Raw genomic sequence first — 16,158 nt, 5'->3', positions numbered from 1 at the left:
GTCTGGTTGCAGGATTTCAGGAGCATAAATTTAATATAGCAGGGTGTGATTGTGAAAGCCAGGTTCATTCTTGATACGTATATATATACTGGAGATATCTTGTAGGTAGTGTTGGGGATTAATATTTCACCATTGGAAGTTGCATCTGGTGACTAGAATTTATCTGAATGAATTTTTGTAGGATTTTTTTTTCATCTGAGCATTGAATCCTTTTGTTTTCTTGATGTAGGAAGTCAGTAGCAGAGCATCAGTACCCTAGAGAGAAGGTATGTACATCACATCATTTGTTTGATGTATTTTTTATTTACAGTTCCCTTTTTTCATAAATATTCAAGAATGTTTCAGCTGAATCTAATGGCAACATACAGTATGTCTTGATGTACTGCATGTGCATGTTGTTAAAGCTAAAGTGTTGTTGGTTATTGTTGGCTTTACAAAGTATTTGTAAGTTTTAATTATCCACATGTGATTACCATTGCTTTGTTTAAAGCTTTAGCAAAATAAATTTTAACATAATTAAGACATTTAAAATTTATTATTAATCTTTTCAGATGTTTCAATATAAAATTAAACTTTGTGCATTACTGTTCATGAGTCCAGATATTTTTATAAGCAGTTACTGAACATATAGTAATTTATGAATTGAACAGTTCTGTTACAGTTGCTCTGTTTGTGGTATACCTTTATGCAAGTCTTGTAGTGAAGGGATTATAATTTTTAGATAATGAGGTTTCAGATACCTAACCTTATTCTAAAAATAGTATCCAGTTTTGTATTTGCTCATCATGACTAAGCATGTTATGAACAAATTGGAGATAAGAGGTGGGATTCATTTCAATAAACAAATTAGGCCAGTCCTGTAATTTAAAATGTAGGTGCAATCTTTTTTACATTTGTTCTGGATGTCTGGACTGTTGATGAACCAATTTTGCTTGCACGTATGATGATCTGGTATAACATTCCATGTGTTCTTATATAAATACAGTTCATTGTATGTATGTAACTTGTGGTTTCATCTTATATATGTGTGCAAAAGAGACAGTAAAGCAGAAAAGTACTAGTGATCAGTAAGTGTCATTGAGCTACCCAAGAGGAAGGCAATATTCTTCCCTCTCTCTCTTTCTCTAGAAAAGCTCATCAGTATTCACTGCTGGTACTTACCAGTAGTTTTGATAGCATATATCTATATGGGAAGTAGTTATCTGTTTTCCCAAGACTTGGAGATGATGTGTGAGTTTCTAAGGCATGAGTTTTTTAAAGTATGACCCTAATATTGCTTAGCATCTTGAAGGACAATGACTTGTAAAAAACGACCTCGGTCAGGAGCACAACTGGTACCATGACCACTCAGCTATATGATGAAGGTAAAGCTATAGCAGAGGTAATGAAAAAGATATTTGCTTGATAAGCATTCATTATTAACTCAGAACCAGAAACTCCAAAAGCATCTCTTCATGTCAATTCAAGGCATATTGCAATGAATAAACATACTGGGTAAGGTATGTCATTCTTTTAGGGTTTGTAGCAGTGTAACAGTTGGTGCAGTCCACAGGTAAAGTGTTAGTTCAAGAGAGTAAAACCCTCTGCTACTGTTTTTAGATGGAACCTAAATGTTAGTGCTACAAATATTTTGAGTGCAGTTACCTGGTAGATGTGACTCATAAACTTATTCCTTGATACTGATAGTAGCAGAGAACCAAGATTTACATTAAGGGGGAAGAATTAAAAAAAATCCTCCCCTAATTCTCACTTATGTAAAATGTTCTCTTTTCATGTTAAAACTAGCAAATGTTTATGCAGGCCCTTCAATTTTACACAAGTGGCTTGTGCTTCTCATAACAACTCGGAGAGTTATCAAGACCTTGGGTTCTTGAGTTATCCTCATGGCTTGTTTGGATCTTGGAACATGTAGCAGATATGACCTTTCTCCTAAATTGTGATTTGGGCTTTAAGTCATGGGACTGGTGAGATGAAGCAAAAGAATTTTTTTTTTCTTTTCCCAATTAAAATTGATCCTTTCAACACAAACCTATCACTCATGTTGATCTCTCACAGCCTCGTATCCAGATAATATGAAAAGTAAGGCAAGTGTGTATTGCTTACCTTAGGGTCTAGGTGGTGCATCCATTGTGGGCTACAGTACTGAACATTGTCAGTCTGGTAAATGTCCCCTTAATTTTGTTCGACCAAAAGTCAAATAATTTACTACAAGCACCTTACTTTATCCGTCTTAAGCGGCTTTTCCCTTCAAGCAATAACCCACTGATTACCATACTTTAGTTGTTCGTATGCGGAACAAACCTTTGGTCTTAACAATAGGATATTTTTCCAAGTGCAGCTGGTAACCAGATATTACAATCAAAGGTTGTAAGCAAGGAGAGTTTGTAAGTGCTCTCTGTACCCTGCAGGTCTTTTTCACCAATCTGGACCATTTAACTGCATGGATCTCCCACCTGAATTGTGATTTGAGCTGTATCTGAGTGGTGGGTTGTGATGAAACTCGTTAATTTTTTTACGTTATTTTCAATATAGACTAAAAAATTTATCTATGTGTCCTCTCTCAATTTTGACACGAAACACACAATCACTTAAATTTGGTCTCTGAAGGGATTCATTCTTATTTATAATGCCCCAAGGATTACTAGTTTTGAGTTCTTGACCTTTCTGCTCCCTTGATCTTACAGGTCTCATTCACCTCTTAGGCATTCAACAGCCTGTTATTATTATTATTAATAAGGCTTAGTTTTTCCAGACCTCTGAGTCTTAAGTAGACTCTTCTCGGGCTGGTTCTCAGGGATTAATCCAGCAGCCTGGACCTCCCATCTATAGTACTAAGCAGTTCAAGCTGTATGTGGATGATGGGTTTGCTGTGAAACAGTCATATTTTTTTAAACATTTATTTTAATGTAACCTGATCCTCATATAATGATCTGCCTCTCAGTCTTGCTAACTTGCATTCTGATACCCAGATGAAAAAAAGTGAGGGTGGTGTTAGATGACTATCTTTGGGTCTAGTTGGCACATACTACATTTTCCTGTCTGTTAGGCAAAAGACTGTTGTCTTTGAGACATTTGAACGATAAGAATGTGGGGTGTATATGAAGGAAGAGTTTGATTGATAAAAATTAGCATTGTTTTTTACATAATGTACATCTTGTAAGGGCTATAGTCAAACCAAAATGTCAAGGTGGAAGACAGGAATTGTCGGAATGCTTCATATTTGAATTTAAAACTATTTGACTTCGTATTTGAATCCACAAATACTTAGAACCCCTACAGAAATGCTTAAAACTGCCTATTTTGCCACTAAAAATGCTTATACCTGGTATTTTAAATAGTTTTATCACAAAAAGTGCATTTATTTATGAAATTTGTATGAAAATACTGTAATTTGTGGATATTTCTCATAGAAAAATACCGCAAATACACGAATTCCCGCAAATAATGGTTAGACAGTCCATAGAGAAATCCGCAAATACATGAGTCTGCAAATGCCGAGAAGGTGAATACGGGGGTCCACTGTAATCCAAAAAAGTTACAGTATCTTCAATCTTAGTAAATTCACATAAATATTTTACGACAAATATACTCAGAATTTGTTACTAATTTTAGTTCTTATCTGTTTTGATATTGTATGAGTTGTAATTATAATTTTAGAAAATAAAATAGAATAAAATTATTTATTAGAAAAAACGTATAATTTGGTAAAATTTAAGATTGTCTTGTAAAAGATCCTGCACAAGGGGTTGTAAATATGTAGTCATTTCCAACTTGTAGAAGGTAGGGAAAATTTTTTAGTATTTTTTTCTTGCACCCTTTGGCTTTGCATATCTTCATCTTTCCATTGATTTTTTTTTTTTTTTTTTTTTTTTTTTTTTTTTTTTTTTTTTTTTTTTTTTTTTTTTTTTTTTTTTTTTTTTTTTTTTTTTTAAATTGGATGACCGTAGTCCTTGGCCTGGGGTGATGCACGTTGATTTTTTAGCCCAGCTGTTCAGGGTTAAAGATGTGACCCCATTACCCCATAAAATCTTTCTTCTAAGATCAGCGTAGCTTATAGGGTGTTTGTAGGCAGTCTTATTCTGGGATAGATAGAGCAATTAAAAGATTATAAAAGGTTATCTCTTATCAAATCTCTACATCTGTATGTATACTACTTAGAAAGGGTCAACCATACCTTTCCTTTGTTTCTTTGATAGGCTCTATCATTTTAGATGTTAAAGTAGTGTGTGTATATATATGCTAATAATTCCTTTTCATTTGTATGCGCACACACACACACACACACACATGCGCGCGCAAAGATTACTCAAGGTCACATTTAGAAATGAAAACAAAGAAAATCCGGGATAAATATTGAGTGAACACTGCATTTGAGTGCTTCTTCTGCCTTTACCACTGAGGTTTTAGGTTTCCTAAGTAGGGCAGTTTCCTTATGACTAATGACCAAAATGTTCTCAACTATGGATGGTACAGTCCAGGAAAAACCCCCTGTCACCAGCCTTAACATTTTGTTTTGACTGTAATAACTATATTTTTTCTAGACATAGTATCTGTTTATGTTCATTAGTGTTGGTGTGAATGAATATGTTTGGCCTCTTTCAGTACTAGTAACGTTTTCCTCATTTAGGCAAGAACTTTAATCATTCACATTAGTTGAAACTGTTTCTCAGAGGTGCAGGCATGTGCCAGTTTAGTTTGCCACCAAGTTTGACAACTTTAGGCAAATTTCATTACTTAAAGAGGAAATACAAATTGATTCCAATTACAGAGGCATGCTATATATTTTAAGAAATAGTCTGTTTTATTTTTAAGATCATTTTAGCACTTGCTTACATAGGTGTTCAAAATAGGAATATATTTGCAACATGACTTAAATTTGGTCATTGATATTTATTCAGTTTTATATATTTGTAATATATGTATGTATGAGGTTTGAAATCCATGAACAAATGCATTTTGGTGTGAACTGAAGAGCATTACCGTTGTGATATTTTGTGTACTACAGTTGCTTTACGTACTCTGTTCCATGGCAACTGATGTTCATCCAACTCCAGATAAGATTGACCTCCTCAATAATGGGAGCCATGGTGGTTTTTTAACCTCTCAATAATCTTTGGATTCAAGATATAGTGCTATGATCAATCATAATCTGTACCTTGAAGGCAGAACTATCTCAAGGATTAGTCTTTGGAATCCATGGGTTGGCGATATTTGGAATAGGACTTGGGACATTTTGGTTTGGTTTGCCAGTCAACAAGTGGGTCAGTTTACATTTGTGCCACTCCAGTTATGTTGGTGCCATCTTTTTGGTTTAAGGTATTGGGTGGACATTGGAAGGTTTGTTCCTAATGTTATCATTATTGAAGAACTCATGAAAAGTATATGGTATCTGAATTTTTATGGGCGGAATAACAGTAATGAGATCAAATCTTAAAAAATCAATAATATTTAGTACAGATTCTCTTCAGATGGAATCTAGTTTAATACTTAAGAAAAGCAAATCATGCAAATTACATACAAAAGTAATATTTCTCAGTTACTACAGTTATATAATACTACACATCATATGACAAATTACATCTCGTAATTTTGTCAATTTGAGAATAAATCCTTAAGATTAGGAGTCCCATGGCAGGAGTTAGGAATGATACCACAAAGGAAATTACAGATATTTTGTAAGTAGATGAGATGATAATGACAGGAGGATGGAGAGCGTTTCTACATATTCTTTGTGCAACCTCAGGGAGAATAGTATGTGATATGTCAGCTAATTATCTGCAACCATTTCAAGTTCTACAATTTAGTGTAAATGAAATTTGACTTATAATGTACAATATATGATTCTTTAACAATTATTTTTATAATTTTATCCCAAGTCCTTGGAAATCTTTATATATTTAATTGTTCCAATTAAATATATAAAGATTTTGTACCAGACAATACCCAATAATTCAGTATATTACTTTTAAAAGCCATCAGTTGTGGTTGCATGGTTGTGGAGATTAAAATTCAGCTGTTCTGCATGTATAGTTGACCTCCCAGTATTTGCAGGGGATGTGTACCACAACCCCCTGCCAAAAGCTGAAATCCGTAAACACTTAAAACCCCTCTGAAAATGCTTATAGTACCTGAACATTTTAACAGTTTTATCACAAAAAGTGCATTTGGTCATGAAAATGATTGGAAAATACAGTATTCAGTGAATATTTCTTGGTGAAAAATAGTGCAAATATGCAAATTTTCGGCAAAAAACGTGTATCTATATTTCACAGAGAAATCCGTGAATTGGCAAATCGCAAATCCAGAACTGCGAATAGGCTGTATCCAAAAATGTTTTCAATTGCTTTGCTTCTGTAATTGTGTAACTACTGTCGTTGTTTAATTACTTGAATGAATGTGATGTGGCTGTATTCTTGCTTTTTCATGTTTTCCTCTCTAAGACTGAAGTGCGTGTGCAAAATATGACTATTGAATGGTTTATTTTCAATAAGCCTCTCTGCAGACATTAACAAATTAGTTTTATTTTTTTTTTGGCATGTGCAATGTAATTTTGTAAGTTAATGACAATATGTTTTTATTTTTGGTATACTTTATATTTAGTTAAATTAGTTATTTTGATTTTGTGTGAGAATCTTGAAATTTTGAGTCTTATACTGTATTTTCTTATTCTTCCATTTCATTATATTTCACTTACAAATGCAGAACATGGTGACAATATGTATGGGATAAAGTTGAGACATTTTTGCAGGATGTTGATCATTCACATTTCATTTGAGGGCTAGGAATACAAGGTGTCATTGGCCCACTAGGTGACAAGTAGTGTGCTTATAGTTATGGAGTGCCAGAAGGGCTGTGAATGTTGAAATTGGTAATAGGATTTGGTTAGATGGACTGAAATGAAGAGTTGCACAAATACTTGCTCAGAAATGAGGTATTATGCATTGATGATGAGAGCAGTATTCAGTTGGTAGTGTATTATGGTGTTCTGCTGCACTACCCAGTGATTGGGTTATTACTTGCACTTCATTTCAACAATTTTATATTTATCTCTTACCCTAATCTAAAAACATAGGCAGGTATTTCTTTGTTACTTCAAATTGGAAAAATTATGCTGTACTACAATGAGTGTTTGTTAGTCCTAAGAATTACTCAGAATAACATTTATACTTTTTAACTATACATTGTACAACTCTACCATGTATGATTTAATTTTTCTTTTTTTAACATATGATCTAGTTCTGACAATTAGTGACATGAGTCTTTTTCCTTTTGTAGCTACATGCTACGACAACTTGAGTACCAGCAGTAACACCTTGTCTCAACAGAGTTCAGAAGACAGGAGCAGCCTGGAGAATCTTTCTGCAGAGTATCGTAGATTTGATGTATCCACTTTCAGCAATTACTCAGATTATGATAATGACAAGGAGAGTGAATTATCAGACTACGAAAATGTGAGAAGCCATAGAGATGTCAGTTTGGAAATTCAAATAACCTATAAAGACTCTGAAGATGATGGAACAGAAAGCCAGGAATCAATTGAGGATGACGATGAAGACAACACGGAACAAAATGAAGAGTGTGTAGAGGGCTGGACGGGAGTAGAGAATAAAGGTGATTGTTTTCTCTACTGTGGAAATGAGAACTCGCTGGTCAGTACATGTGCTGATGAAAGGCCACATAAAACAGATTCTTGTGCATTAAAGTACTTAAATTCATCAGTAGAAGATTGTGATAATTATGGTTGGCATGAAAGTAATGATGATTCAGGAGGCAGTGCCGGTTCTTTCTCAAACGATAACTCTAGTCCTCTTTCAGATAACCTAGATACTCCTTGAGTATAAGAAACATCAATATAACTAACCCTCAGGTATTTATTATAGCATACAGTTAGATGTAACCAGAATTTTCAGCTTGTTAGTGGAACATATATTGTTGTTGAGCCATTTTAGGATGTTCATTGATAAGAGGAAATAGGAGTTTGCTGCATGTCACGTACCATTTTAGAGAAGACAAGATCTGTGAGATATAGGCTGCTGATTGTCACATTTTGGTCACAATAGGTTAAGTTACTTGTTAGACTAATACCAGTAGTTATTTATTGGTTATTGTTTCACAAGCTTCTGCAGTGGCCAGTGATGGTGAAATTGCTATAAGAAGGGAGGTGAGCATAATTCATTACTAAAGATATGGTAGTATTTGACACTACTGTTGTGTTCTTTTATTTTTTATTCAATGATCTGGTGTTTAAAATCTTTACTCAGTAACTTTTGTTTAAGTACTTAGACAACCATAATCAGGAGATATATTTTATGTGATGTACTCTAAGTTGAATAGTTATCATTATGTAAGTGTTTAGTAGCAAAAAGTTTATTTATTTAAAACAGTGATCTCTAATTTAGGTAAGTACAGCAAATGTAAATTTTGTACTGCAATGTACAATTAGTTGAAGATGTGTGTAATGTGACCTTAAGGAGTCCCTTGAACTGAGTTTTATGTTTTGAGTATGTTTCGTTTTAATTAATTTTTTCAAAATAGATGGCTTCGATAATAGATGTAAGATTTTTTATAATAAGTAGTTTACATAAATGCTATATATATATATATATATAAAATGTAAGAGTATGAAAAGTAAGCATGTAAATTTAGTTGTATGGAAATAAGAAAACATATAAGTATTTTGTTTACCTGATATTTTTCTAGTTCTGTTAGTGTGTAAGTCAGGTGATAATAGTCATGACTGTTTACATGTTTTCAAGGCTGAGAGGAAGTGAGTGGATTAGTTTAGGTTTCCTTCAAGTATTGCTTTCCAAAGTGATGTTTTCCTTTCAAATATTTATCAACAATAGGTTAAATACTCAGTGTTACCGCACACTAGTTATTACTAAAATGCTGAACTGCTGACCTAATTTGTACAAGTTTTGCAAGAACAGATTAATTGCTGTTATGAAGGTTTTTGATTCAATATGCAAGTCATAACGTACCGTACACTGTAATCGTACGTCCTTTCATAGTAATGGTACTGTGCTCTATTATATGCAAAATATTTGATAACTAATGTAGTTATGTTGAGTTGATTGTGCCAGGATCTAAATTTAGAACCATAATCAAGACTTCTATGATTGTGTATTGAATTTATTTTATTAGCTCATATGGATTGAAAAGAGACAATTGTTTTTAAATACACAAACTATTGTGTTTTGAAAGCGAATTCATACCTTTTTCCTAGATTTTATATTTTTATGATTATCATTTTCTTTTTTAGGCATTTTCAGTAAATTCTCATTAAAACTTTTAATTCAGAATCTTAGTTTGATTCTCCATAACATTATGCTTGGAAGTGATAATACTCTTAATTTGGTCATTGTTATTCAAAATGTACAAACTTGTATGAAGCTTTCAAACAGGCCATGAACCTGAAAAACCTGCTTCTGCAGAGTAAATGTCCTAATTTGGAATGACAGAGCTTGATAATATACAATATAATACTGAATAGGGTCAGATAAATCTAAAAACATTTACTGTCTGTATACTGAATGTACCGCAAATGAGAAATTCTCCAGCTTTGGCCAAATAGATAACGGCAACTTGAAAGTAGCATTTTCTAGAGTAAATGTCCTAATTTGGAACGACAGAGCTCAGTAATATACAATAAGATACGTAATAGATATTCAGATAAATCTAAAAGCATATACTGTGTGTATACTGAATGTGCAGTAAATGAGAAATAATCCAGCTTCGGTCAAATAGACACAGCAACTTAAAAGTAGCATTCTCTATCTTGAACTTATGAGCATTAATACTAAGAACATTGCTAGCAAGACTGTCCCCAGAAGTCTTTTTTTAGAAAAATAGACATCATGCATTAGTGACATGGGGCTTTAAAGAGATGGTGCTGGTACTCTTCAATTTAGAGTAGAACACCTAAAATCTTGTTGATGTTCCCAAATTAAATAATCTACTAGAAACTAAATAATCTACTAGAAACAGACATTCCAGATAACTTGGGGCAATGCTTTAAATTATTATTATACCTCTTGAAACATTAAACGAGCACTCGATAATTTTGTATCACATAAAAGGATCTGATGAGTCTGGTGTAATCCAGGCAAAATATACAGGCAACACAAGGGTAGTTTCAGGGGTTAGGGTCCAGAATACAGATTTTCTGTAACTGTGGCAGAACTTTATATATTCATGCATGTATTTCTCAGTTCTGAAGTACTACAGCCCAAACTAATTTTTTTATCTATATTTAGCACAAAATTTCCCATGCCTTTGTGTGGGGCTTTTGATCTGAAATGGAGAATTGAGGGCAAAAGTTTATCATAATGCAAACTTTTGCTGCACCTATGATTTCTCAGTTTTCAGCAGAATTTGTAAGTTTCAAGAATAAATTTTTAGGTTTTCATGCATTATGGTCCAAAAGAATGTTTTTAGATAAATTTAGGCTATTTTCCTCTTTGCATAGGCTCTTTCATCTGCAATGGATGAGTGACAAAACTCCTCTAGGAACAGTTTCAGCATAAACTGACAACTCCAAGCATATATTTTCAGGTCCTCATGCATTATGGTAAATAAATTTCATCATGGCACCCTTGGGGAAACAATCAAAGTCTCTGGACACATAGGTATAGTATATGGATATGGTGCATTCAAGAAAAACATACAAACTGCTCATCTTCATTCCACTCTAGTTGAGAAATACTATTAACATTAACTGGCAATAAAGGGAAAGACCTTTAAAAATTTTGATGCTTAATCATTAATATATTAATAGAAAAACTGACAGTAACTTGATTGGAATATGAAAAGAAATATTCACACCCCAAATATTCTTATCCAAGACATAACTTCATACCAATCCTACCCTACTGTTAAGACCTCAGGTTTGTTAGCCGTGAAATATACAAATTTATTAAAAATTTGTCATTTTAGCACGTTTCGATAGATCTTATACACAGGTTTTACTAAAGGCTCTGAAAATTTAATCAAAAATTGTGAATTCCAAGGGTACAGGATTAACTCAATCTGTGTAATTTTCTCAGATGAAGTTCATTTCTCGAGATCTTTGGAATCATTTCTTCTATAAAACATTACATCACAGTATCTCAAATCTGAGCGTAATACCCGAACATATGACTTTCATGACAGTTTAATTCACAAGGAGGCAAAACTGCAAAAACGCAAGAAATGTGTGAGTGAGAAAGAGAGGATGACAAGAACCTGACCATAAACAGCTAAAGTAACTGTAAACAGTAAATCACACCATACAAGAGCTATTACTATGAGATCCACAGTCTACAATGTTTATCCAAGCCACCTTACTACACCTCAAACTATTTGATATGAATGTTACTAGTACACAACTTTGGACCCCTATTGTGGTCCAACCCTGAATTTGAAAAAAATTTGAATCTACACTGAAGGACACTAGCTGCATACTAATTTGATGAACTGTAGCATTTTGTTCTTGAGAACTTAAAATATATTTTCTCCACATTCCTAGGTAAACTTTTTTTCTTTTTTTTTTTTTTTTTATCCCTACTGCAGACCCTGCCTGGTTCCCTGGAGCCGTGGCCTGAACAAAATTGAACCTTAATTTCATAAGGAATAGTATTTCAGTGGCTGGTAGGTCTCAGAGATTTTCATTTGAAATTTTCAAATGAGTTGCCCTGTACTTTGAGCTGAAGTGTTCTGAAGACATACAATAAATATGTGAAAAGTTCATCCCAGGAAGACATGCATACATTAAGACAGACAAACTACTCTACTGTGTTATCAGAATAACTTGCCTGGTTCCAGCTCAGAGAGCCTAAATATACATGTACAGTGCGGCATAGAGAAATGGGCAATACCTCACTAAGGGGTAAAAAGAATAGTCTAAAGCAATCAACACCATACCCCACAGGGGAATAGCTCTGTCAGTGCACCTATAACGGTGCACTGCAGGCAATACTTAAGGTTCTTTGCAGCGTCCCATTTCTGAATAACCACTGTTTCCATGCAACTTAAAAACGCCATACAAACAAACAAACAAAATTTGCAGCGTCCCTTTGGGCAATGGCTGCAACCACTTTCATTCCTTGTACTACTGTATCTCTGTTCATCTGTTCATGTTCTCTTTCTTCCCTCTTACTTTCCACTTTCTAACAATTGTTGCACACTACGTATACAACTGAGATGTTTCCTCCTGTTAAAACTTTAGAACCTTTTTACTCCCAATTTCCCTTTCAGCACTGAAAGGCCAGTGCTTGGCCTAAATTTTTAATTTTATTCATTCAACACCCTACCAAATAAAAAAGGAAGAAAGAAAAGAAAATGCTGGGATTAACCTTCAAAGGGGCCTACAGACGACCTCTCGGAAAAGTCAAGTTTTAACAATAAGCAATAATGAATGTAAAGAAAAAGTTTATCACCCATACAGTCACCCGACTGAAAAATAATTTATTCTCTTATTAGACATTATGCAACTTTTTTTATTTAAACATTGTTTTTTTTATATTACAAATGTCTTGTAAAATAAAATAAAAAACAAATTCTCAGTGATTATTTAAAACAAGATACTTCTGACAAATCTCCACTCACCATTTTTGCATTCCTGCATACCTGCGCTCCTCTTTGGAACTGAGTGACTGGATTTCGTTGTAGGAAAATCTTTTGTGATCCACACATGCCCATCTATATAAAATATAAAATAAGAAATAATATTCTATATGCAAAATATATTTTTCATTCCAATCTATTAACACACAAACCATGATACTAGGTATTTATTAATGGCATGAGAAGAGTACATGAAATAATTAAAAAAGCATAAAGAGTGGTTGGGAAATCATATTCTAAAGGAGCTTTTAATGCAGTCCTAATACTTCATTCAGCATATAAGGGCTTATAGCCTACAATAATCTGATATTACCTGGAACATTTTAACCTTACTGTAACTGCTTTACATCAACATCATATAGTAGTTTATCCATTAACGTAATTACTTTATCAGTAGATTTTTGTACAAAAGTGAAACAATTTAACCCTTTAACGCCGAAGGGGTATAATAAAAATTAGTCTCCCGTATGCCGGGGGGTCTCGCAGGGAGCACCGAAGCGGAAAAAATATTTTTTTCAAAAAATCACAGCGTGCTTAGATTTCAAGATTAAGAGTTCATTTTTGGCTCCTTTTTTTGTCATTGCTTGAAGTTTAGTATGCAACCATCAGAAATGAAAAAAATTATCATTATCATATATGAATAATGCGATATATGATAGCGCGAAAACAAAATTTCATATATAATTGTATTCAAATCACGCTGTGCGCAAAACAGTTAAAGCTAAAGAGTTAATTTTTGTTGTTGTAATGTACACTAAATTGCGATCATTTTGGTACATAACACATTGTAAAACGATAAAAGCAACACAAGAGAAAATATCACAAAATGATGCATGAATTTGTAACGCGCGGACGTAAAAAAATGTTTTTTTAAAAAATTGACCATAAATCTAAATATTGTTCTAGGGACTTCCAATTTGTTTCAAATTGAATACAAATTATTGAATATTACTATACTGTAAGAGTTTTAGGTTACAATTGCAGTTTTCGACCATTCGGACGAGTTAAAGTTGACCGGATGTAGAATTTTTTATATATATTTATTTATATGCAAATATTTCGAGAATGAGAAAAGCTACAACCTTCACTTATTTTTTGTTGTTTTCTACATGAAATTGCGCACATTTTCATATATAAAAATCTATGAAACGACCAATATGAAACGGAGCAAATATTACGAGAATGCGACGTACGCATTTCGGAGATTTGCAGCGGAGAATCCGCGTGCGGAGAGAAGGAAAAAGTTCAAAAATTCACCATAAATCTAAATATTATGCTAGAGACTTCGAATTTGTTTGAAAATGAAGATAAATGACTGAATATTACTATACTGTAAGAGTTTTAGCTTACATTACGTTTTTCGACCATTTTGGTAGAGTCAAAGTTGACTGAACGTAGTTTTTTCTATTTATTGTGATTTATATGCAATTATTTCAAAAATGAGGAAAGCTACAACCTTCGTTTATTTTTCTTGTATTGTACATAAAATTCGCCACATTTTCATATATAAAAATCTATGAAACGCCTAACATGAAGCGGAGCAAATATTACGAGAATGCGACGATATTTGCGGCGGAGAATCTGCGCGCGGATGGAAGGAAGAAGTTTTTTTCAAAAATTCACCATAAATCTAAATATTGTGCTAGAGACTTCGAATTTGTTTAAAAATGAAGATAAATGACTAAATATTACTAGACTGTAAGAGTTTTAGCTTACAATAGCGTTTTTCGACCATTTCAGTAGAGTCAAAGTTGACCGATCGTAGTTTTTTTTCTATTTATCGTAATTTATATGCTATTTCAAAAATGAGAAAAGCTACAACCTTCATTTATTTTTTATTGAATTTTACATGAAATTATGCACATTTTCATATATAAAACTCTATGAAACGGAGCAAATATTATGAGAATGCGACGCACGCATTTCGGAGATTTGCAGCGGAGAATACGCGCGCAGAGGGAAGGAAGAAGTTTTTTTTTCAAAAATTCACCATAAATCTAAATATTGTGTTAGAGACTTCGAATTTGTTTCAAATTGAAGATAAATGACTGAATATTACTAGACTGTAAGATTTTTAGCTTACAATAGCGTTTTTTGACCATTTTGGTAGTCAAATTTGACCGAACATAGTTTTTTTTCCTATTTATCGTGATTTATATGCAATTATTTCAAAAATGAGAAAAACTACAACCTTCATTTATTTTTAGTTGTATTTTACATGAAATTGCGCACATTTTCATATATAAAACTCTATGAAACGCCTAATATGAAGCAGAGCTAATATTACGAGAATGCGATGTACGCATTTCGGAGATTTGCGGCGGAGAATCCGCGCGCGGAGGGAAGGAAAAAGTTTTTTTTCAAAAATTCACCACAAATCTAAATATTGTGCTAGAGACTTTGAATTTGTTTGAAAAATGAAGATAAAATGATTGAATATTACTAGAGTGTTATGTATTTGCTTACCCAAAAAAAAACCATATATATATATTATATATATATATATATATATATATATATATATATATATATATATATATATATTTCTACACACACACACACACACACATATATATATATATATATATATATATATATATATATATATATATATATATATATATATATATATATATATATATATATATATATATAAATATATATATATATAGTTACGTATGAGCCTGGCCTTGAGAGGACTACAATACGTAAACAGGAAAAGTTGAGGGAAAACAAAGTGAATTGCTTGAACTTACCGTAAGAAAGGATTTAAAGTGAACATTTACTCTAGAGGAAAGGTCGCCAGAAACTCAGCTAGTTACTTTACCGCTATTTATTTACAAGAGGCCCTTACTGGCCTGGAGAAAAGTAAATGCAGCGTGTCCACACGTTGGGACCCATATATCTCTCACAAATGGATAGCTGGCTAAAATGTGATTCACGTAACAAAAGCTGGGTTTCGATATCTTGCGGTAATGCAACACTTGCGGGCGGACAGACTTGACACGTGACTCAGGGAATCTGGAAAGATCCCAGATTAGACCAGATAAAAGAGAAAGAACTTCTTGCACAAGTTATGATTATTCAGTTCGCTAACACTGGGGAAAAGGAACTTTAAGGTTTCACTGAGGTATGCAATGACTTCATTTGTCTGGGACAATCACACAAGGGGAAGCATGCAGCCATGAGGCAGTGAAAGGAAACAAAGGGATGAGTTCTTTTGATATAGAAGTTTGAATTGGGAAAATGGGGAGTAATTAGGCACTAGGATGTAAGGGACTGGCAATATGCTGTTTCACAAGATGTACCTGGATGCCATGTTCAGTGTGGACCTTTGTAGAAAATGTGGCGCCCGGCTTTGTCTCAGGTCTGGGTCTCTTGGCGCGCCAGTAACCCCATGGATAGGCCTAAATGTGGGAAGGCTGGCTGCGGACATCCGTCCGAGGTCACAACTGGAGCTGTCTGAGGAAGATCGCAGGTGTCTTGCCTGGGTGTTTGGGTCGGTTTACCCCCCCCACGAGCAGGGCAATCCTGGAAACAGAACATACAGCCAGC

At 33.6% G+C, this 16,158-nt stretch overlaps 1 protein-coding gene across 1 annotated transcript in view; it reads left to right on the top strand.

Annotated features, from left to right (window-relative positions):
- LOC135218624 (uncharacterized) overlaps window positions 1-9,302 on the top strand; it is a 203,917-nt gene extending 194,615 nt beyond the window's left edge. Inside the window, exon 23 of the mRNA XM_064255061.1 lies at window positions 7,276-9,302. Within this exon, the coding sequence (XP_064111131.1) occupies window positions 7,276-7,835 (560 nt within the window). The 3' untranslated portion in view covers window positions 7,836-9,302. The remainder of the gene's footprint in view (window positions 1-7,275) is intronic.
- Window positions 9,303-16,158: the final 6,856 nt, after the last annotated feature.

The sequence above is a fragment of the Macrobrachium nipponense genome, chromosome 9, assembly GCF_015104395.2.
Source record: "Macrobrachium nipponense isolate FS-2020 chromosome 9, ASM1510439v2, whole genome shotgun sequence".
NCBI lineage: Eukaryota > Metazoa > Arthropoda > Malacostraca > Decapoda > Palaemonidae > Macrobrachium > Macrobrachium nipponense.
Note: the sequence above shows the minus strand (reverse complement) of the source record. Positions and strands in the feature narration are given on the sequence as shown.